We start from the raw sequence: 21,795 nt of genomic DNA, 5'->3' as shown, positions 1-21,795 counted from the left end.
ATTGTATTTTGGTATGTGCTATTACTTTTGTACTATGTGTACTTTGAACGACACAAATGTTAGAACACGTTGCTTCTTGTGATTCAAACTGCAGGGTGAAATAGCCACTTACTGATTGAAGCTATACGAGTTCATTTAATGATAATGTATACCCCTATTTTTATCGCATTACATTATTCCCCACTGGTAAAGGACATGGTGAAACACATCATGCCTATTCACCTTCAGGGTCTGCTACAAAATCTACACGAATACAATGTTTTTTTTTACTTCTATCAACCCAGATTCCTAGTGTAGGCAACCAAAACTAAGATAGGGTTTTCAGAACAGAAGGACGCCTTGCAGCCAACGAGACTACCCGTGTACATTCTCTGCTACCCACCCCCTCTGTCTGTCTCTCACTCCGAGCGGCAGCCGGGGAAGCAGAACACTCCTCTAGTGAGTGTGGGGGATGGGCGCAGCTTCTCAGCCGCTCACATTGAACTAGCTGTAAAAACACAGCCCGATTCTCGCAGAGGGAAATACAGAAACCATGGCTGCATTCGCTCATCTAAATACGTTGTATTGTCACATTAGAGTCCACCTCCTCACCGAAAAAACTATAAATACACGAGTTTTTTCAAGCTACAACTGAATGAGGGGGGTTGGAATGAGAAAGTATTTGTAGCCTGCCATGAAGAGCGAAACACATATTTTATATTGAATATGTTTGTTTTCTTTTATTACTGATAATTCCGAATATAGGTGGGATTAAGATAGTTTTAAGTTTTTAGTCTTAGAATTTCCTCCATCTACTCTCTCTCATGCGCGCAATCGCGCACGTCCGTACGCAGTCTCGCGCGCGCGCGCACACACACACACACACACACACACACACACACACACACACACACACACACACCTCTAGGGGGCTTAATGGAAAAAAGCAGGAAGTAGCAGCGAGGAGGCATACTTGATCACATGTACAAACATCGGAATACAATTTAACATTCACCCTGACACACCCCCTAATGTACAGAGATTTCAAAGAGGAATCCAGGCTTAACACATGCTGAGAAATCCCTAGCAGGCCAGAGTAGCTATTATTCCCTTACCAACATGTGATCTGAACGGAACAAAGGTAAAAACTCAACATGGTTAATGTAAAACTACAACAGCTTGCAAAGCTAGACCGTGTACAATCGTGCAATTATCAGTAAGATACATGTGGAAAATGGCTTCGTCGTAAATTATGTTTGTTCTTGTACATACAATGTGTAAGAGCAGTAGGAAACAATGGGAAATCTATTTGAAGTATAGTTTGTGTTGTTTAGAAGATAGGCTCTTCCATCCCTAAGACCAGACACAGAGACACAGGCCCAGTTGTGCAGAAACACAGATTTAATGTGGCTTCCTCTCCCCGCCTGACTTAATTTTTCTGCTCTGGTTGCTATGAAAAGCTGGAGAGAAAATGCATGGATTTGGAACAAGGATTGGCAACCACATGTGCCATCTGCTGGCTAGAAGGGGAACTTAACGCCGCAACATCGTGGACTCATTAGCCGAATACATTCTTCAAATACACGGCTGGTTTGGAATAAACCGAACCAGTATAGCTTTCTCTATGGAGCTTCATATCACTGGTGTTTGGCGCTATTTGTTTATGGTCCGTTAACTGAAACACAAACACTGCAGTACCGCTATTTATGTGCCTGATTTGGTAGTTTATTTATATTCGCGGTTCTATTCAAAAACAAGACGGACGTTATGCAGATTTTGAAATCCAAAGCAAACATCCCACTAAACATGGCTAGATCTACAAAGAAAATAAACAAATTAATATAAAGCATGATAATTTTTTTCTCTGATTCCCCCGCCCTTCAGAAAAAGGTGCACACTAAACTCTGGGACTACTTTTATTTTTCAAACAAACAATTTGTAGAAATTATAAAAAAATATCATTGTTTATTACACATCTGAAAGAAAACCTGTTCAAGGTATGCCTTTTTAATAGAACAGAAATAGGCAGAGGGATCTTTTGATGCCATTATGTGTGATGTAATATACAGTCTGTCTATCTCTCTCTCTCTCTCTCTCTCTCTCTCTCTCTCTCTCTCTCTCTCTCTCTCACACACACACACACACACACACACACACACACACACACACACACACACACACACACAAAAACACACACACACAACTTTTGCCTTTCCAAAGTCTTCTGCTATTCTCAGTGCTGAAGGTGTGGCTCTGAAGGCTCTGCGTTGCTTCGATTTGGATCCTGCACTCTGATGCTTCAGTGCTGAAGCCTTGAGATTCAGGCCAAACGAGATGAGGTACCCACGTTGCCAGCGCTCAAACGTCGATCACTTCTCCCTTGCATTCCTGCCACGCTACTCACAGGTCCATCATTTCCTCCTCCACGGTGGCTTCCTGGGTTTTGACATACCTCTCTTGCACTCCAAGAGTTCTGCAGAATTTATTGTTAAAGAAAATCACAACAAAATTGCACATTGGAAAATTAAATTGAGTGTTAGTCCCGGTGCCATATGAGAAATCAGGGGAGAAAAGATGCATATGTTTTCATTACTATCCTCGGCTCCTGCACATTGGTTCATACAAAAGGAGGAACAATGGGTCATAAGAAGGTCTAGGATACGAGTCGAACTGGAAGTCGGCCCCCACAGCGGCAGACATCATGGCCTGCAGATTTCTTTCCTCCAGGTCTCCAAAGCAATAGCCGTTGGCTTTATCCACAGTCCGCAAGACCGAAGTCATGCTTTGCTTGTCCTAGAGATGCAGGGTTAGGATGACAGAAATATACCTGCTCAATGTTCGGATTTCAAAATGTTGTCAATATACATATTACAAGAATCCATAATAATGTTCCAGAAAGTATGCAGAATCACTATTGGAAGCTAAACTATATAAATGATTGGTAATTCAACACAGGTCTCCATAAAATGCATACAGTCATGAGTCAAGCAAAAGATACTTTTACCATACAGTGTTGACACTTCATGCATTTCCTTATACACGCCCAAAACAATGTACGGCAGAAAATGTATTTGCAAGCGTGTGTTACTAATTACTATAAATGTGTAATTTGTTTAAATATCTTAATATTCACAGCATGAGTGGATCAGATTTAAAATGAATACCAAAACCGTATGCATGTTTTGTTATTGTGATTTTCAGCAAACGTAGCAATATCAAGATTTCAGAATAAAATGACACACGACTGCTGGCAGGTGTGGCGCAGGTATTGATCTGGGTAGAGCGCTCATGTGGTTGCTGTAAGTATTGCATGCAGGACACGTTCGATTGTTAGCTTAATTAAACTGCTTGAATTTGAGTCAAATGATAGTGTTGTACACATTATGTATCAAGACAGCGGTTGTACCTGCACATTGAGAGGAACAAAAGAGACAAGGCCGTAATCTTCTACAACTTCAGCCAGTTTTAGGTTTAGTTGGTGGAATTTCTTAAAAAAGGGGTCTGATGCAAGATGGTCTAGGAGATAGTGGAGGTCCATGACTTCTGTGTAGAAGTCCAAGTTGAAAGCTGCACAGTGAAAAACAAATCCAAAAGGTTTATTTTAGATCCAACTAACAGCAGTGCTGGGCAGAACATTAAAACGTGTGCTTTGATGTAGCACACATTTAGACGTGCAATCTGTTGTAAACTTGTTTTGGCTTTATTTTAGGGTAACTAGACAACCAGTATTACTATTGTGGGTTACCTAGATAAGCTGTATTACTATTGTGGGTCAGCTAGATAACCTGTATCTCACCTAGTTTTCCATACTGCTCGATTAGATCCATCTTGGACAGGACATTGACGTGTGGAAGCTCCACATGCAGCATGCTGGCAAGAGACGTGCAGAGCACTGAGATGAACTTAGCCGGGTCGGCACAGTAGTGGGAATCTACAAGATGGACTGAAGCCAGCTGAAAGAGAACACACAACAACTGCTAAATTGACTACAAAAGACAGCAGAAAATTATAGGTAATGGATAGATAGTAGGCAGGTTAGTGGAGGTAGTGGGCAGGATAGTGGAGGTAGAGGGCATGATAGTGTTCAACTGTAATCAGGAGACATCCTTCAGCATGATACTGAAATTCCTACCCGCTCTGATTTACATGTATCTGAATTCAATGTGTGCCATTAAACAAAAAGTTTTTCTCTAAATGACTAAATTAAAGTAAATAGCCTACATTGTTATTAACATATGATCAATTAAAATTCAAGTAGGCATACATAATCATTTGTAATCGTTGGTTATTTGTACTTTGGTACTGGCTGAACCCAGCTCATTAAATCTGAGGGAAATATTTGAAATTGTATGAAAAGACTCACCCTGAAATTCCATTTGGAAAGCTGTGAGAATATATTTTTGAGAGAACTTTGGTGAGTGTACAGCTCAACTTGCCCAGGGCAGTCAAACAAGAAGTAATAGTCACTGTACTGATTCAGTTTATTTTCGAGCCAGTCGAGGTTAGCTTCAAGATACTCCATACAATACAGGAGACCCCCGTTCGGCCCAAGCTTCAGACTATCCATCACGTCGTCCAGGGTAACCAGTTCCGAAACGTCCACAGCACACTTATAGGGGAGCCCATCGTTGGCCGGGTCCATGTTCACCACGACCACCTTTCGTCCTAGTTGGCCCATGAACTCCTGCATACCTAAGCAGTAAGTGGTTTTACCCGACCCTGGGGGTCCAATGACCACCTGGCCGAAGCGCAATGATGGTGGTGGTGATGCTGGGCTGGCCATTGCTACTATGGCAGTCCACTATATAGACTCAGCTTCACATCTGTTGAGAACCAGAGGCAACAGTCAGTCCAGATGTCCCCTAATATATGACAGGAGATGTTGTGCATCCAAACACATCGGATTTCAATAAAATGGTCTAAATTGATATTTTTTCGCCTGTCAAAACAGTTAGATAAATGGATACTTTGTAAAACAGGGTCGATGATGTAGCACCTCGTGGGCTGCTTGGAGATACACGGTAACAAAGGATCCCGACTAGCTGTAATACAACAATTAGATCGGTTGTGTTAATAATCCTTTACTCACATGTTAGCTTATATTGTGCATGCACGTTTTGTCAACCAACCACGTAAACAACGATGAGTCTAAATTAATTTGCAAGTACTTCCGGGACAATGATAGCTGTCAGAATAAAAGCACCGTTGGAGCCATTGTATAAATAAGGTTATAGTTATAGCTTATGCTTATCACATCATGAAGGGTGCTAACGTGTTTAAAAATAACAAATTCAGATTTACTAAATTACAGATTTAGAAGTCTTTACACGTCAGTTCGTTTTTATATAACGTATTTCGTACAACAGACTTGCCCAAATCATTTGCATTATACGTCCTGTAGGTGTCTCTAGCTGTCCATGGTGGATCCAATGGTAATAATGATTTTATGGTTGTTGAAGATAAATAAATGCGCGATTTTTAGTGTAAAGAACTTCCTGATAGTGCACGTCGTCTTCCTGATAATGTGCATCGTGAACATGGACGCATTGTAAGAGATTGTGAAGGATTTATATATAGTATTTCAGATGCAAGGAAATACACATTTAATGCATAAGCTACGGAACACCTGAGGGCTGTAAAGTGAAATGAAATCAACTCCAAAAAAATGAAACATTTTTAATAGAGCAGAGGAATATAAAACAATAATAAATAACGTCATCTTCGCGGTCCGATAGTGCCCCCGGGCTGCCATTCTCGGTATTTTATGTTAGTGGTGGGAAGACGTCTCAATAAGGGTTCAGGTTTATCAACGTCCTTCGGTTGATCGTACACAGTGCTTATATGATAATTGATTCTCGGCTTCTTTCCAGTATTCAAGGTCAACTTCTCTCCATGATACCTACACAAAAAGAAAAATACACAATAGCTCTATCAAAGTAGTTGTTTGTTACTATGGAACTGCTGAAAGGAAATCCTCCAACTTGAAAGACTGTGACAAAGGACACATTTCTAGGTCACAACAAGCTTTTGAACTTAAATTCCATTTGAACTTCAGTTCAAAAGGAATCCTTATGAAAAGTGTTGCCATTTCAAGCTCTCATTCAAATGCATGTTATAACTGGAACCAATTCCAGATTGGAATTTCACAGCTAGGAAGATGAAATTTGAAAAATATAAACTGTAGTCTATTTTAACTCACCCGAAGCCCCTCTTGCAATTTGGATGTTGCCCATCGTTTTCCAGAGCATCGGGAATCCCGGGCCGGCTGGTTCCTAGGCCTTCGCCGTCCTTCCAGCCTTGCTTCTCCATCACGCGGCGGCCAAAGCCCTGACCCAGAGAAGCACAGACGTGTTGGTGAAAGCAAAACCTTTTTGTTTGTTATTAAATTGCATATAATATAAACCCATTGTGATTAAATTTATTTGATTTTATTATATTGATTTAGATTTATAAAAGAATTTTCAAGCCAGGACTTGGCCAAGAAGCAGCATCCTAAAGTAGACGCACATCTAGTAACCCAGGTTACGAGATGGCAGGGCACCATACCTTAGTAAATCTCTCGAAGCTACCGATGGGCTGAGTGTGACCAGATCGGTTTTCCAAGCCGTCTCTCATCCTCTTGTCATACCGCATGCGGACAAAGTCACGGGCGTCCATGTCACCGCCGTCTGCAAAGAGAAGGGAGGCTGAGTCGAGGGCAGTCGCTTCTATTGCATTCCATGTAGTAGTATAAAGTGAACTTGATAATTATAGTTTCTTATTATTGTATTTCTTCTGTGTGTTCACTTCTGAAAAGTAATAATTTGAGAGTTGGGAGGAGTGATGTAAACATACAGTATCTGAAATACATCTAATGGGAATGTCTGTTTGACCCTGAATGGAAATCCAAAACAATCTAAAAATTATATAAATAAAGTGAACGCGAGTTACCTTTATCATAGTAAACGCTCATGTCGACATCCCAGTCGTCCGTTGTTTGCTCATCAAAGTCTGAGGAATAAGGAGAAAAGTCCATTTGACCGCCGTACTTTGTTTGTCTGTATGCAAGTTTGTCCCAGCTGGTTTTACACATTTCAAGGTAATGCAGCATCAATACCAAAGTAGTAGGGAAAAAATAAGTCTTATGTCCTAGTCGTACATAAATAACCCATCTAGAAATAACCTTAGCAGAACCAAAACCAAAGAAATATAAAACCCGTTCTATAGCAAATATGTTTAGGTTTCAGAATATCAATATATTTTCAACATCGGGTATCGAGTATACCTCCTTCCTCTTCCTGCCAGTACTGGGCATCAGTGTAGAACACCAGGCCTGATCCTCCCTTCTCCCATTTCAGCTCAATCTCTTCCTCAAACAGCCGTTCCTTGGAGCGCTCCTGACTCGTCACGTCTTCATGCAAGGCTTCGTGGCGCTCCCATTCCTCGCAGCGGTCATCATCCTAACATCAAAAGGATAAGACATATTGAGAAATGCACAACTTCCTGATTGCTTTAGTCTTCCTGCTTAAGCCTTTACTGATCCTATCAATATTGATGAATACTTGACTGACCCTATTAAAAGTTTTATGTTTTTGCATAGTAGGTAGCTTACATCTTGCCTCGCAAAGCCAGCGTGATTCTGGCGATCTTAGCTCCAGTTTATGGTCGGGATGTACAAGGCTAGTTTTTATCATGGCATTTTATTATTTTTTATACTCACATCATCAGCATTCGACAGCTCATCTTCCTCATCATCCTGGTGGGTTTCCGTTACTTTGGCTTCTGTATGGCCACGTGGCTGTCTGAGTTTTGCTGTGTTTCTGTTAACACCGCTGGGGCCAGCTATTTCATGTCCTGCTGCCGTGAAGACGCTATCTTCAGAGGCTTCTACTGTGTAGGTGTTATAGTACTCGAAAGGCACATTGCCATAACGGCGATTGGAGCTGGTCTTAGGGAAAGTAAGCCCCAGCTTCCTGATGAGACGTGGAGGTAGTCGGCATGCCTGTATAAGTTGCAGAAACACCTTCACAGTGGTCCCCACGTTTCCGTTCTGCATCAGGCTAGGTGGATTGAGCTCTGGTAAACCCTTTAAGTCTCCTTGTGTGAAGCGGTCTGATAGAGACACACGGTGTCGCTGCTCATGCTTGGTTTTATACGGAAAAGAATCCACATCTGAAACACACGATGCAAGTTTTGTTAATGGTTTTTGTCGTCTACTATTCAAACCAGGCTATGACAACGATCCAAAATGTAACATTTCCACAACATGAGACCATACTACTACTGACCTGTTTCGAGGGAGACTTTAACTCTCTTTATAACACAGCGACCTGACAGCCAGCTCCCCGTCGAGTCGATCCACAGATTTCCTCCGAACATTTTAACAAACCTGTCGGCATGTTTAGAGAACACAGACACGATGCAGCAACACGACTTTACGCTTTTCTTAGAAACGGAAGAGTTTTCTGTGGTTTCGGGTGATTGGGAGCCCTTATCGTTGATGCTGGGCTCCGGCGGTCCACTCTCAGGTCTTGTGTCAGGGACGGGGGGCTCCGGCAGATCCTCAGACCCCCGGGCGACGTGGGGATCCGGTGGGCCCTCAGATCCCCAGAGGACCTCGGGTCGGTGGCGGTAGTGGAAACATTGAAAACCTCCACTTTCAATAAACTGACTGAAGTAATTCCTGAGGTCCGCCGAACGGAATATGGCAGGTATATTACTTACAGCGAAATATACAACTGGTAGTGCATCCGCCATTATTGTTTATTTTCAAGGGACTGTTTCTCGTCACGACGTCTGTACGTCGTCACGTCTATACGTCATTACGTCACCATTTCATGTGATTCGTTTCGGACTTTCCTGGCTGTGTTTGCGTAGTATACTTGCCACTATTTTACATAGATAACATAAAATGAAACACCATTTTATATTCCTCAGGTTAGTCAGACTTTTTTAGGCCTTAAGCATCCCCAAAAAGGTGGCTTTGGTTTGATATATTTATTTGACATCCATTTAATTGACACATAACATGATAAAATTGATTTTTGGTGACCCAAGCGAGGCTACCATTTATATTTTATGTTGTTCATTTATTTTCATCTTCAATTGAATTTAGCATTTATATTTTATGTTGTTTACTTATTTTCATTTTCAATTCAATTTAGCTAGAGTTACATTTCGATAAAAAGTTGATGTTTCTCTTTGTTAAGGAAAACCAACTTTATTATTCTCAACACAGCTTTTCCCTTTATTCTTTAGCTATGACTATAGCCAACAGCAACAATAAATATACTTTTTGCAAATGATATGATCTGATTTAAATGTGTAAACTATTTAATTTGCATACATTTTTTCAAATCAAAGTGGCTTTTCATCATCCGTAGACCCATTAATCCTACTAAGACTAATAAGACAAAATAAAAAGTACGTAACAGCAGCGATGATTCATTTATAGATTCCTCCAACAACCTTAACTTGAAGACACATCGGTTGTTCACATGGCTTGGACCGGAACAGTCCACAGACAACCTGTACTAACAGGGTTTCTGCAAGCTTTCACAAGCGCTCTGTCTTGTGTTGCTGGGTCATTGACCTCAGAGAGGGGCATCCGTGGAGCAGTTTTTGTTGCGCTAACCTTTCAGGTTCAAGGCCAAGTGAAGGCCAGGCAGCCTCCGCCTGACCAAGGCAGGTCAAACCAAGTAGAAATCTGGATAAATAACATATTTGGAAAGGAATAGATATGGAGGTGAAATGTAAGATTTCATCAGGCTTTTAAAAATGACTACTGTCATACTCCTACATTAATTAGTCATTATTACTCTATTAATATGACATTCATCCTAAAGATGAATGTCAACGTAATATTTACAAAAAAATGAAAAATATACACATCATTTAATATTATGCGTAACTGACATTGTAACATATCAGATAAGACATGTTTAATACTATTATTATCATTATTATTCGATATTGTTTGTTTTTGTGTGTCTCAAAAACTTCATAAAATGAAATGGATTATAGTTTCTGAAAAAAACACAGAAATAAAAAAATAGCAAGATTTCAATAATATTCAGCAACTCGATTTCTATTTGTAGAAATGAAGGCCATATCAAATGTTTTACAAGGTGTTGATAAGTGTCTGGCCTCCGTGCCCGTCTCTGCCTGCTCCCAGGCCCAATAAATGTATGCGCCTTATCACAAGCATTTACAACCATCAGCATACCTCCCCGCTGAGGTTACTACAGATGAAGGGACGTGTGCTTATACAATACGTCAGTGGAAGATAATTACATGTGTGGGAGCATACATGCATACCTACGTACTGTACATACATATACGCATATACATGCATACATACTGTATATACATACATATGTACGTACATACATACATAATAAATACTTTACATACTGTGTATACATACGTACATACATACATACTTTACATATAAACATACTTTACATACAAACATGCAAGCATATATACATACATACATTAAGCATGCATACTGTATATTCAAAAAAATACATACCTTACATGCATACATTCATACGTGCATACATATATAAATACATACACACATACAGCACATACATACATACATACATACATACATACATACATACATACATACATACATACATACATACATACATACACACATACATATATATATACATACATATATACATACATACTGCATCTCTAAGCTTGAGACTGTGTTTCTGCTAAGGTAGTTTTATTATGTAGTATTTAGTATGTAGTATGTGCTCTGCATTTTCTTTCAGCATTTTAGCAAACAACGACCCAACAGTGGGTAACGAATACAAATACGACAAGAGTTTTGTTCAAGTAATAAAATACTGCTTCACAAATGCAATACTTCCTGTTGACATGTTGCGAGGAGACTATAACGTCAGGGGACAAGTAACCATATTTCAATGACAAGTGCTACCCGTTGTGTCGGCTGCACATAAACGTTTTTATTGCTGTCATTCACCTGGTGAACTGGCCTTGACTCAGTGTGTCATGTTGTACCAGGTGGCTCTCCCTTTGGCACACGCTACTGCTCGCATATGCCTCTTTTAGTGAAAATAAGCAGTTATCAGGGCAAAAGATTCGTCCTTGATAGTTGTTTGTTCTGTATCAAGTCCATGCTGTGTCTGATGATGTGTGGCGTGTGTACTGGGCGCACTATGAACAATAAAGTGACTGGCTTATCAGTCTGGGGTACCCCTGTGCTAGGCACCGCTGAGATAACAAGCCACACTGCTTTTCATTACAACTAAATATATTGTGGAATCAAAAGGTCTGATATATATATATATATATATATATATATATATATACATAGATATAGAAATAGATATAGATATAGATATATAGATAGATCCATATATATATATATATATATATATATACATACATATGTTTTCTATTTTTTTCAATTCTCTTAGGAGTACTACTAATAATAGTACTACTTCTCTCTCTCTCTTTATCTCCCTCGAGAGAAACTGCTACCGACAATGTTCAAGGATTCAACCTATCGGTCAATGCTCCCTCTGCGTTGGCCTCGTTCCACCTTGTAGGTGTGAGCTGGAAAGGTACAGTTCATCGATTATGTTGATTGCCTTTGCAGTCCTTGGTAGCTTGGCACAGCCTGGGTTAATGACACAAATGAAAGATAAGGCCTAACCCCCCCCCCCCCAAGGCTCCCAGGGATTACTTCATTAGTTCCTCTCCAGCGATAAGGCACCAGCATGACATGACCATCGGTAGCATGCTGGCGCACATAGTTGTTTTCTTCATTCACAGTATTGACAAGTCAAGGTCCAACACGCAGAATAGGCCGGCCTTATAAATAAGAAGGTAGAGCAAAAGGTACTGCAGCACAAGCTCAGAGACAGCAGGTCATTTCCACCAGCATCTCTCCACCTTATCGTATAGAGGACCACAGAGAAGTATCAGACATGGATACCGCGTGCCATTGTACAGAGCACAGAGATAGAAACACCAACGCTATCCTATACAACATCCTCAGCCAAATGGAGTACAGGGACCCGCGACAGAGCAACCCGAACCACAGCCTGTTCTCCCATCCGTGCCACTGCGACCGACGACGGAGGGTCTGCCTGAAGAAGCCTTCCAAGACCTGCCAGGAGGCATCCGCAGTGCTGGTGAAAACCGTTCACTTTATGAAGAACCTGCCGGCGTTTAACCAGCTGCCACTCAACGATCAGTTTTCGCTCCTCCAGAAGTGCTGGGCGCCGCTCTTCATCTTGGGTTTGGCCCAGGAAGGGGTCTGCTTTGAGGTGACGGACACGCCGGCAGACAGCATGCTGAAGAAGATCCTGCTGAACTGTCAGGAGAGTTTGGACATGGAGAGAGAGCAGCCCACCTTGGCGGGTGTCAGTAAACTTAAGTCCTGTCTCAAGAGGTTTGGCAGTTTGGATTTGAGTCCGAAGGAGTATGCATACCTCAAAGGGACCCTGATATTTAACCCTGGTAAGTGTTCATACTGAACTAAGACACATTTCATGTAAAATCTTCATATTCAGCGATTCCAAATGTTAAACTAAGTGGGACTACTGCCTTCCATCAAATCAGGTCACTCATCCATTTCTATTTCCATGTTTTCCAACAGACGTACCGGAATTGAACGCAGCTCTCTTCATTGAAGGCCTGCAGCAGGAGGCTCAGAAGGCTCTGAAAGAGGTGGGGCAGCCCCTCCACCCAGACGACCACGGACGCTTTGCACGCATTCTGCTGGCGGCGTCCATGCTGCAGACCATCACCCCCACGCTCCTCACTGAACTGTTCTTCCGGCCCCTGATAGGCCAGGCCGATCTGGTGGAGCTGCTGGTCGAAATGCTGTTGTTTAGATGACATTGATGAACAAGGAACGTTCTCATAGTCAGGAAAATGTTCCCCACAAATGAAGGCGCGCACATGCACCGTTGTCACATAAAATAGGTGAAAGTTTGCATTGCATACCACAATGTCATATTTACATTCGATGGAAGGTCACTGTACATGTCTTTATTGATTAAATGAGTTGAGATCAGTGACAAAATCCCTATCTGTCACAGATAGTAGCAAACTCTCAAAAAAATTGTATGAAATAATAGGTTCCATAAGTGACATGCTTTGGGATTTAGAATAGGATTTGCCTCACGTTTGTTGTAAATATTTTTTTCAAGATATTCTTTTTCTTAAAATAAATATATTTTTTGTACACTAAAAACTGCAGTCCTCGATTGATATTGACAAGAAAGCCTATGTGCCAAGCATTTCCTATGACTGTGGCTCAGACACACTGGGTATTAGAGTAAAATTAATGAAACATTGTATGTTACTTTATGCACCTTACATAATGTATTGATAATAATACTTATTATATTGATCATATATTATCTCTATATAATAGACATATTGAATCTAAAACGAAATATATAAAACTGGATCCTATTAAAAATAGAAGAAAGTAACCACACAATATCGACCATGTCTCAGACACATTTGTGCAGTTGGTATCACAGATAAACAGCTGTGAACCCCTTTTTACTCCTCCAACTGGGTCAATGACACAGCCACCGGTTCTTGTTAGTTTTCCCTTTCTGTTTATGACAAATTGATTTGTCTGTATTGAAAACATAAGCGCAGAGAATGAAATATGTAACATGCATGTATGGTCCATATTCATGACCCTCTTAGAATGGGGACATATTTGTTAAGATATAAAGCTAGTGATTTAGCTTCCCATTTCAAATATTAGGTGCCTTTTTCCCATTGAATTTTGTCTCCATCTTGTGGTAGTTCCTCCACATTATTCCCTTCACTGGGCTGCAGCCACAAGCCTTGAAGCCAACAGTTGACACACGTGCATCTAAAATGCAATAATCTAAAGAACTTTTTCCTCTTGTGTACACCAATACATGCATGAACATCACCCCAAAACGAAGAAACTAAATAAATACTCAAAAACATAAAACATAAAAAAAATACAATGACCAAACAGCCACCAAGGCTGTGCATCAAATCCACAGTAGAGGAAGGGTTCAACAGTGAACAGTTCATTTCTTCATCCTCCTGTTCCGACATTGAATTACTTATTTTGGGTACTTTGAGAGTGTGCAACTCTTTAGTGTTTTGCGGTGGCTGATGTTGTGACACTGACTGGCTGCAGGATATCTCAACAGGTAAAACAGGAATGCGGTGCTGGGGGGGGGGGGGGGGGGGGGGGGGGCACAAGGTTCTTCAGGGTTACCACGGAAGGGAAGGAGGGAATCCAGCCATCACCCTACATTTAAAATGTGCAAACGAGGACATTGCCCTGCATTTTCAGTGAATAACAGCTTGTTTTACCTAACTCAGCAATATTTAACAAACACTATGTTCAATATCAGCTGTGGATGTCATATGGACATGGGTAAAACGGGATGCTACCGTTTATTAACTATTAATTTTACATTGTTGGAACTAAACTTTATTATTTTAAAAAGGCAACACTAAGAGCTGAAGGGATGAGAACATCTTTCTCCTATTATGGACCCATTTAAAACTCTTGCATACTTCTCAACTGGTTAGATTCACTGCTTCAGGATACTAAAATAAATGGTCTTGTCACAAGGTTACTTTTCTACCGTGTTTCTTTGCAGAGACAAACCCCAGTATTTCATTTCCTTTCCTTTGTCAGAACCAGCCAAACAAGTTCCTCCTCCAACTCAGGGCGGAGGAAGGCTGTTGTGGCTCAGGGATCCAGGGGAGAGCGGAGCCTAGCAGCGCTGGTGGAAGGATACACTGGTGCAGCATTAAGCACGTGAAATCACCAGCAAATGGGAACTGTGTGTGTGTGTGTGTGTGTGTGTGTGTGTGTGCATGTGTGGAAAATTACAAAAAGGCTGATGAAGAAAGGAGAGGTGACGAATATAATAGAACTGACAATACATATAAGGATTCCCTTCCCTGTGGTTTAGCTTGTTAAAATGCCCTCAATATCAAAGTACGAGACACTTTATTGTACTTATTGTTTATTTGATAAGGTACAACATTTTCTCTTTGTACGGGTGAACATTGACAATATCAACACCTGTGAACGTTAAAGTTTGGTCTCATATATAAAAAGCATTGGTTATATACAGTTTTTTTTTATTTTGGTATAAAAAAAAAATCGACTTATTTACAAAATATGGCTTACAGTTCTGTGCTTGAACTGTCTTGATTTAAAATACGCTCCAGACGGACGAATGCTCATTCAACCCGTTCACCTCCCCCGTACAAGGGCAGAACCTAGAACCACATGACCCTAAGGGCAGAACCTAGAACCACATGACCCTAAGGGTCCGTCCTATAGGACCAGAGTCTTCGCATTAGGGTGTGGAGTTTTGCTACCTGTATTCAAACAAAAAAACTTGGATCAAAGTATAAAAAAAAAGAAAGAAGAAGTCCATTCATGGAATACTGGCGGTTCGGTTAATCTGGCCGTTGACGACACTGGGGCTAGAACGTTCCTCATGGCACCGCAGCGCTCGCTATCCTCAGCGCTGACAAACGTCCACCACCACTCCCAGGTGCGTAAGTAACAGCATCAGCTCCGCATGCAGGCAGGTTGAAACAACGTCAGCGGGAACAGTGACCTTGCAGGAACAGCGGTCCCCGAGGGAAGCAGTAAAAAGGCCTCTCGGTAGAGGTAGGGCCGCTCAGAGGACCTCCAGCAGGGGAGCTCCCGAGGAATCCGTCTGGGTGTCCTGCTGGTAGGAGCCGGACGACAGCGCTGGGGAGAAGCACAGCAGGGTGACATATCCATAATGAGTTTTCGTTTTTTGGGCATTTTTATGCTCTATGATAGAGTGGGAAAGACCAGAAGGTCTGGGAGATAGAGGGGAGGACATGCAGCAAAGGACCACAGGCAGGAATCAAATCCGGGTCACTGCGATCAGGGCTGAGCCTTAAATGGTACACGCTCTACCCGGCGAGCTACCGGGGGCGCCCAGCAATTATAAATTTGCAGCAAATCGGATCATTTGTTTCTCATCGAAAGTCCTCGTTACATCTGTCCATCTGTGAGATTGTAGCATGTTAGCAATTATAGTTTTGCGTGGGACCCTGGCACATTCCCGGTCAGAGGGAATAATGTAGCACCCAGGAACACTCACAAAAGACGTGTAACACAAGGAGTGCCTTCGTGATAGCGTCTGAAGGTCCTGGTAGATTTTGGTCCGGGGCCTAGTGTGTAACAGGATAAGCATCTTCTTGTCACAGATTGAACAGCTGAACAACAACAACCGAAGAAAAAAAAAGAGGCCATTGTTTCGTGAATCATCAGTAACCCAAGATGTTTGCTTAATTACTTAACGAAGCAAAGGGGCGCTATATGGTGTATACTTAAGGGATTTGATCTGCTTGGAGTTTCAGCATACCTACCCCCACAGAGCCAGAGGGGGCGAGGTGGAATATGGGAGAAGGGAGAAGGAGGAGGAAGAGGTGTAGGAGGAGTTGGCTAAATGAGTAAGAGGCTGAACATAGAAATGGAATGAATAGGAAGGAATTTAGGGGATTTTTTCGGCAGTTCCATCAAAGCCATTGGTATGATATATGTTGGAAAGTAGAGATGGAGGAGTAGAGAAGGGGGGGCGGGGGTGAACACTGAGATCTGCTCATCTCACCAACGCTCACCTACGGGCATTTCATCCGGTTACCCATGAAACACAGCATCGGCAAGTTTCATAATACTGCTCATTACGTCTATCAAAAATACATGATACCCCAGTACTTCATACACTATTGTGTTTTTAACACGTTATCAGACACTGAAACTTGGGGGACCACTGACCAGCACGGTATTGTTCATCGCATGAACTTACTTCTCCCGCTGTAGTATCTCATCTTTCTGGCGAGTTCGTCTGAAGACGTCAGCTCCGACACTTTCACCTCGGGCACTGTGGGTCGGAACACCGTATGAAATGTCACTATAGCTGCCGAGGCTACAGGCAACGGCGTTTTAGAAGAACATGATGTTATATCCATTACTGTGATACAAATATTCTTTTGCTAAATATATTGTGTTGATTTCCACAAATGCCCATAAACAACAAGATTCATGACTGAAGGTGGATGTAAAAAGGATTTGGCAACATTACAAAAGGCACTTCATAGATAGCATGTGTGGTGTGTGTGTTTGTAGGACTTTCCCCGGTTATCTATAAATGATAATAAACCAAATTGTTTCACTATCGTTATCATTTACTATATGATCACTTCTCGAAAACGGGATTTGGAATCTTTTTTTTCCACACTCGAGGTTATCAACTAGGTAGTGTTATGTCCCAGGCCTACTATGTAATGTTATGTTCTGTTCCTACCATGCAATGTTATATCCCGGGCCTACTATGTAATGTTATGTCCCAGGCCTACTATGTAGTGTTAAGTCGCAGGCCTACAATAAAGTGTTCCATCCTTTGCCTTCTCTGTAGTGTTATGTATCGTTAGGTCCTAGTAGTTTTAGTACCCGGGCCTAGTATATAGCGTTATGCAGTGTTCTGTCCAAAAACAATCTTACTGTCGCTGCTCATGAAGGTCATGGTCTCGTTGCCACTGTCGGGCAGCGTCCCGTCGCTGCGTGCGTGGGGCCGCTGCGTGGTGGCGGCGACGGCGGAGGAGGGGAGCGGAGGGTTCTTGTTCCTCTTGCTCTTGCGCGTGCTGATGCGGATGACCCCGTGCACCAGCTTGCACTCGGCCTCCTGCTTCTCCAGGTTGTAGTCCTGGGCGATGCTGTAGATGAGCTCGCTGATCTCGTTGGTCTTGCGGGAGAAGGACGAGTCCGAGGTGCACTTGGCCAGCTGGTCGATCTGGTGCAGTGCGTACAGCTCCAGCAGCTTCTTGGTGATGAGCGAGTCGATGTCCGTGCCCGTGTCGCTCAGGTCGTCCAGGTCCAGGTCCTCGCGGGAGTACACGCTGGTGTCGCTGACGGGCCGCTGGCTGTTGTTGTTCCCCTTGTTGGTCTTGTGGGCGTGCTTGGGCGCCGGGTAGGGGTACACCACCGTGTGGCCCCCGATGCGTACGTCCGGGTAGCGGAAGCTGTCGCTGGTGGGCAGCTTGGAGGGCTTGGCGACGGGGCGCGTCGGCTCCATGGCGATGCCGCACGTGGGGTTGGACAGGTCCATGCCGTTGGTACCGTGGGAACCGTGAGCCTCTCCGCTGCCGCCCACTTTGGACGGGGGGTCCGTGGTGCTCTCGTTCACCGGCAGGCAGGGCTCCCGGCTGCCGTAGAAGCCGCAGGTGAGCACGCAGCAGATGAGGCTCTTGCAGCTGCCCCAGCCCATGGAGGTGCAGGAGCCGCAGGAGTGCCTGCCGCTGGGGGCGTTGTCCGCCGAGCCGGGGATGAACCCGATGGTCTCCGAGCCCCTCCCGTTGGCGTTCCGCGTGTGGCCCCGGCGGCCGTGGGGGTTCTCTGAGTAGCGCGAGGGGTAGACGTGCTGCTGGTCTTTCGTGTGTTCTCCATGATGGGGGTCCTTGTAGGAGTCTTGGCTGGTGTTGCTCTCCCGGAATGCATTCCGGTCCTGGCGGTATCGCTCCGCTCTGGAGCTGTGAATGTGTGTTTTATGGTGGCGGGCCGTGTGGGATGCCCCTGTGTTGTGGCCAGGCATGGCGCAAGAGTGCCTAAGAGCTGGTGCGAGAGGGTCAAGTTAAAATCAGGCAGAGACCTCCCTTTAGACCTGCAGCAGACTCACATTCCACACTAGCCGTTCACACAGGCAAAAAAAGGTGTATGCGACTAAAGCCTTTCAATACGTGTATCAAAAAAGTTACTTCAATGCACTTATAGGTTCAGATACACTAGTAAGACTTCGTTGATGGATGCCCTGATGGTCATTTGGTTCACTTGTCGCACCCAGAAAGCTTTTGTTTGGCATACATCTAAGGACACGGACAATAATCGCGTCACTAATATTCAGGCTAAACAGTATCTTATTTTCTTGCAAACATAAACTTACCGCATAAGCGGGAAAGTCTTGAATGTTTTTGCCCGGATAACTTAAGCAGCGACCAAGAGACCGCGGAAGTCTCAAAGACAAACTTCTCTCTCGATCTTAGAAGAAAGAAATCATTCGAGTCAAGTCGGGTTATGTGAGTCTCTCCGAGCAGCCCCACACAGAGAGTACACACAACTCATCGAGTCACCGGTTCCGATCAATGTTGTGTCCTTTTTTGATTAATTCCACACCACAGGCTTGGGTTCCCGAGTCTTCCAGTGCTGGGTTATTACCTGCGGCTACAGCTAATTCCAAAACCCTTCACCCACCCACAGGTAAATCGTGACGTCACGCTGCCGGATATGAATTGGAAGAAAAAAGTACAAAATCAAAGCGCAGCACCTATTGGTCCGTGCGCATTTGGCGCGTGTGTTGAAGAAGCGGAATAACCATACCTGTGTGTGTATATTTGTATCAATAATAGACATGAATAGACACCCTGATATTACCGGATGGAATGTGAGTAAAAGTATTGGTTTCTCCACCAAGAGATATGTCTATATATTATCTATTTATGAGGAATATGTCCATGCATTGAGTTGTGGCAAGCTAACACGTCCCAGTAGAATGAAGAAAGCATGCAAGCGAAAAATACAACTTATAGTTTTATTGTAAACCAAAAGGCCACTCATATCACACAAAGGTGTAATGGGTGACTTCTTTATGTTAATGTTTGTATTTAACGTACATCATGCCTATACATTCATATTTTGAATCTACAAAACATCCGCTTGGATTTAATAAAAATACTTTATGGTTCATTCATGCAATTAAGTGAACTGAACATCTCAGATATTTATATTCTTTCATATTTTCATTTGAAGTAAAGTAAAGTAGTAAAGAGCTACCGTAAATACAGATTAAAAAAAAGTAGTTCCTGGATGTTTTTATTGTTTTTCCATTTACCAATATTAAGAAAACCTCCCAAAACAACAACACAGATACCGTACACAAGTTTTGCACATGTACTCTTTCTCTAGTTCCCAGGTGCCATCACCGTCCCCTTGAGCCGCATGTCTGTGGGCATCTGACCGCCATCACACGTGTCAGGGGTTAGCCGAGGCGGTGGGGCCGTTCCAAAACGTCCCATCCCCACACCGTCCCCGTCCGACGGTTGCCCGCGTCGGGGGTCCGAGTCGATCTCGTAGCGGTAGTGGTACCCGGCCAGCACGTCCCGACAGGCCTCTCTGGTCTCTGTGATCCACCTCTTCATGCCTTTGCGATTGAGATAGAGAACGAGGAGGAAGACCATCCCCACGAAGCCGAGCACCAGGCCCAGGAACACATAGGACGTCTGGAGTGACACCTCCCCGGCCGCGACCCCTTGAACCGGGACCCCGCACCCGGCGGCCTGCACACCGACCCCACTGAGGGGGGTGTCTCGCAGCTCTCTGGGTGAGGCGCACCGCACATCCTGAGAGTCCTCCACCCTGGGGGTCATGGAGCTGTTGAGCCACGCCGCAAAACGGTGGCTCTCACAGGAGCAGAGGTAAGGGTTCCTCCCCAGCCGGAGGCGTGCTCTCCCAAGTCTTCCGAGCTCTCCCAGGGCCTCCGCTGGGAACGCCCTGAAGGCGTTGTGGCTCAGGTCCAGCAGCTCCAGCCGCTGCGGCCCGGAGAAGGTGCCGCTGGGGACGGACGCTAAGGAGTTGTGGGGCAGGAGGAGGTGCCGCAGGCTGGGGAGGTGGAAGAACGTGGCCGGGGCCAGCAGAGCGAGGCGGTTCCCAGAGAGGTCCAGGAGGAGCAAGCCGCCCAGGCCGCCCCAGCGCATGGCGGTGGCGAGGTCCGTCAGGGAGGTGCTGTTGTAGAGCGAGCGGCTGAGGTTGAGCTCTAGGAGGGGGCTGCCCGGGATGCTGAGGGCCTCCGGGTGGATCAGGGCCAGCGGGTTGCTGCTGAGGTCCAGGGAGCGCAGGCTGGTCATGGAGGAGAAGGTGTGGGCGCCCAGCTCTGTGATCCTGGGAGAGAGAGAGCCCCTTTACAGAACTGTGTTGGAACTTTCTGGTGATTAATTAAAGGGTATTTCTAGGTTTCAAAGCAAATCTTGATGTACATTTTAAATGCATAATTTAAATATTTATCTTATATAGGGTAAGCAAGACACATTCGCACAGGCTTGCTTCTTTCTTGTTTATGAGATGAAGAATATTAATTCAGATCCCTAGATAAACAAAGAAACAAAAAAAAGACAGGGTTTCACATAGAAGCAAGCATCGACAAACATCCTCACCTGTTATTGCTTAGACAGATGTTGGTGACATTCTCCAATTCTGGGAATGAATGCGGTCCAATCTGAGGTATGTTGTTCCCTGTGACGATAAGTGTCCTCGCATTTCCTGGAATACTTAGCGGCACTGAGCGCAGATCTTTAGAAACACATCTCACTGTGTTTGTGGCTGCAAAACATGTGCAGCCAAAATGACACTCCATGCACTGGTATGGTGTCACAAAGAAAAAAAGCACAAAAAACGTAAACATACGCATGCCTATGTGGTCAGCCATGAAGTGGGAGCAACTTTTTCAGGACGAAGGCAGAAAACAAATAAAGATTCTTCTACCCAGATCCTGTTAGAGATGCGTTTTCTTCAGTCCAGTAAGCCAGTGTGAGGACCCTTCCTCCTCTGTGCCTCTCAGGGACTAGGTCTTCCAGTAAGTGGATGGCTGTTCATGTCACGCACACCCAATAGTGGAGGAATACTGCAGCTCCATGGCTCTCTTAAAGCTACAGCCATTGCAGGGGCACTGTGATCCACACTGTGACAGCCTATGCAGAAAAGACTTGAAATAATGCACATTTTTGAAATATTTA

The 21,795-nt window shown here is 43.7% G+C and overlaps 5 protein-coding genes across 6 annotated transcripts; 1 reads left to right on the top strand and 4 right to left on the bottom strand.

Moving 5' to 3' along the window:
* Window positions 1–1,842: 1,842 nt before the first annotated feature.
* On the bottom strand, window positions 1,843–5,121 carry gpn2 (GPN-loop GTPase 2). Its single transcript, XM_079733623.1, has 6 exons — window positions 5,069–5,121; window positions 4,343–4,802; window positions 3,776–3,932; window positions 3,386–3,546; window positions 2,642–2,772; window positions 1,843–2,452 (listed from the first exon to the last, which is right to left on the bottom strand). Exons 2-6 carry the CDS (start codon window positions 4,760–4,762, stop codon window positions 2,380–2,382), a joined length of 942 nt encoding a protein of 313 aa, XP_079589749.1. The 5' UTR covers window positions 4,763–4,802; window positions 5,069–5,121; the 3' UTR covers window positions 1,843–2,379.
* A 551-nt stretch (window positions 5,122–5,672) lies between these two features.
* On the bottom strand, window positions 5,673–8,715 carry gpatch3 (G patch domain containing 3; the record flags this gene model as incomplete). Its single annotated transcript, XM_079732235.1, has 7 exons — window positions 5,673–5,878; window positions 6,179–6,306; window positions 6,526–6,647; window positions 6,910–6,969; window positions 7,244–7,418; window positions 7,679–8,130; window positions 8,247–8,715. The coding sequence occupies 7 exons, from the start codon at window positions 8,713–8,715 to the stop codon at window positions 5,695–5,697; spliced, it is 1,590 nt and encodes a 529-aa protein (XP_079588361.1). The 3' UTR covers window positions 5,673–5,694.
* A 3,010-nt stretch (window positions 8,716–11,725) lies between these two features.
* nr0b2a (nuclear receptor subfamily 0, group B, member 2a) lies at window positions 11,726–12,846 on the top strand (the record flags this gene model as incomplete). Its single annotated transcript, XM_079755586.1, has 3 exons — window positions 11,726–11,735; window positions 11,908–12,465; window positions 12,605–12,846. The coding sequence occupies 3 exons, from the start codon at window positions 11,726–11,728 to the stop codon at window positions 12,844–12,846; spliced, it is 810 nt and encodes a 269-aa protein (XP_079611712.1).
* Window positions 12,847–14,994: 2,148 nt separating this feature from the next.
* On the bottom strand, window positions 14,995–19,242 carry kdf1a (keratinocyte differentiation factor 1a). Its single transcript, XM_079732816.1, has 4 exons — window positions 18,954–19,242; window positions 17,519–18,625; window positions 16,824–16,898; window positions 14,995–15,733 (listed from the first exon to the last, which is right to left on the bottom strand). Exons 2-4 carry the CDS (start codon window positions 18,603–18,605, stop codon window positions 15,660–15,662), a joined length of 1,236 nt encoding a protein of 411 aa, XP_079588942.1. The 5' UTR covers window positions 18,606–18,625; window positions 18,954–19,242; the 3' UTR covers window positions 14,995–15,659.
* A 412-nt stretch (window positions 19,243–19,654) lies between these two features.
* LOC307072989 (trophoblast glycoprotein-like) lies at window positions 19,655–21,685 on the bottom strand. Of its 2 annotated transcripts, XM_079732619.1 has the most exons (3): window positions 21,545–21,685; window positions 21,217–21,419; window positions 19,655–20,944 (listed from the first exon to the last, which is right to left on the bottom strand). In XM_079732619.1, the coding sequence occupies exons 2-3, from the start codon at window positions 21,414–21,416 to the stop codon at window positions 19,969–19,971; spliced, it is 1,176 nt and encodes a 391-aa protein (XP_079588745.1). In that variant the 5' UTR covers window positions 21,417–21,419; window positions 21,545–21,685; the 3' UTR covers window positions 19,655–19,968. The 2 variants fall into 2 exon arrangements, with proteins under 2 accessions (XP_079588745.1, XP_079588744.1); XM_079732618.1 differs by lacking the exon at window positions 21,545–21,685 and having other exon boundaries at window positions 21,217–21,498.
* Between the last annotated feature and the right edge of the window lie 110 nt (window positions 21,686–21,795).

Source organism: Pollachius pollachius (genome assembly GCF_949987615.1).
Source record: "Pollachius pollachius genome assembly, chromosome: 1".
NCBI classification, from domain to species: Eukaryota; Metazoa; Chordata; class Actinopteri; order Gadiformes; family Gadidae; genus Pollachius; species Pollachius pollachius.
The sequence above is the reverse complement of the archived record's forward strand: the minus strand, read 5'-3'. Positions and strand labels throughout refer to the sequence as shown.

Excerpts from the sequence above, each read along its gene's own strand:
- gpn2 (XM_079733623.1), bottom strand. The coding sequence starts at position 4,762 with ATGGCCAGCCCAGCATCACCACCACCATCATTGCGCTTCGGCCAGGTG. Across the intron at positions 3,933-4,342 it reads TTTCCAAATGGAATTTCAGG|CTGGCTTCAGTCCATCTTGT; the intron begins GTGAGTCTTTTC and ends GTTCTCTTTCAG. Across the intron at positions 2,773-3,385 it reads TTGTTCCTCTCAATGTGCAG|GACAAGCAAAGCATGACTTC; the intron begins GTACAACCGCTG and ends CTGCATCTCTAG.
- kdf1a (XM_079732816.1), bottom strand. The coding sequence starts at position 18,605 with ATGCCTGGCCACAACACAGGGGCATCCCACACGGCCCGCCACCATAAA. Across the intron at positions 16,899-17,518 it reads GACCTTCATGAGCAGCGACA|TGCCCGAGGTGAAAGTGTCG; the intron begins GTAAGATTGTTT and ends TCCGACCCACAG. Across the intron at positions 15,734-16,823 it reads GAGATACTACAGCGGGAGAA|CGCTGTCGTCCGGCTCCTAC; the intron begins GTAAGTTCATGC and ends GCTTCTCCCCAG.
- LOC307072989 (XM_079732618.1), bottom strand. The coding sequence starts at position 21,488 with ATGGCTGACCACATAGGCATGCGTATGTTTACGTTTTTTGTGCTTTTT. Across the intron at positions 20,945-21,216 it reads ATCTGTCTAAGCAATAACAG|GATCACAGAGCTGGGCGCCC; the intron begins GTGAGGATGTTT and ends TCTCTCTCCCAG.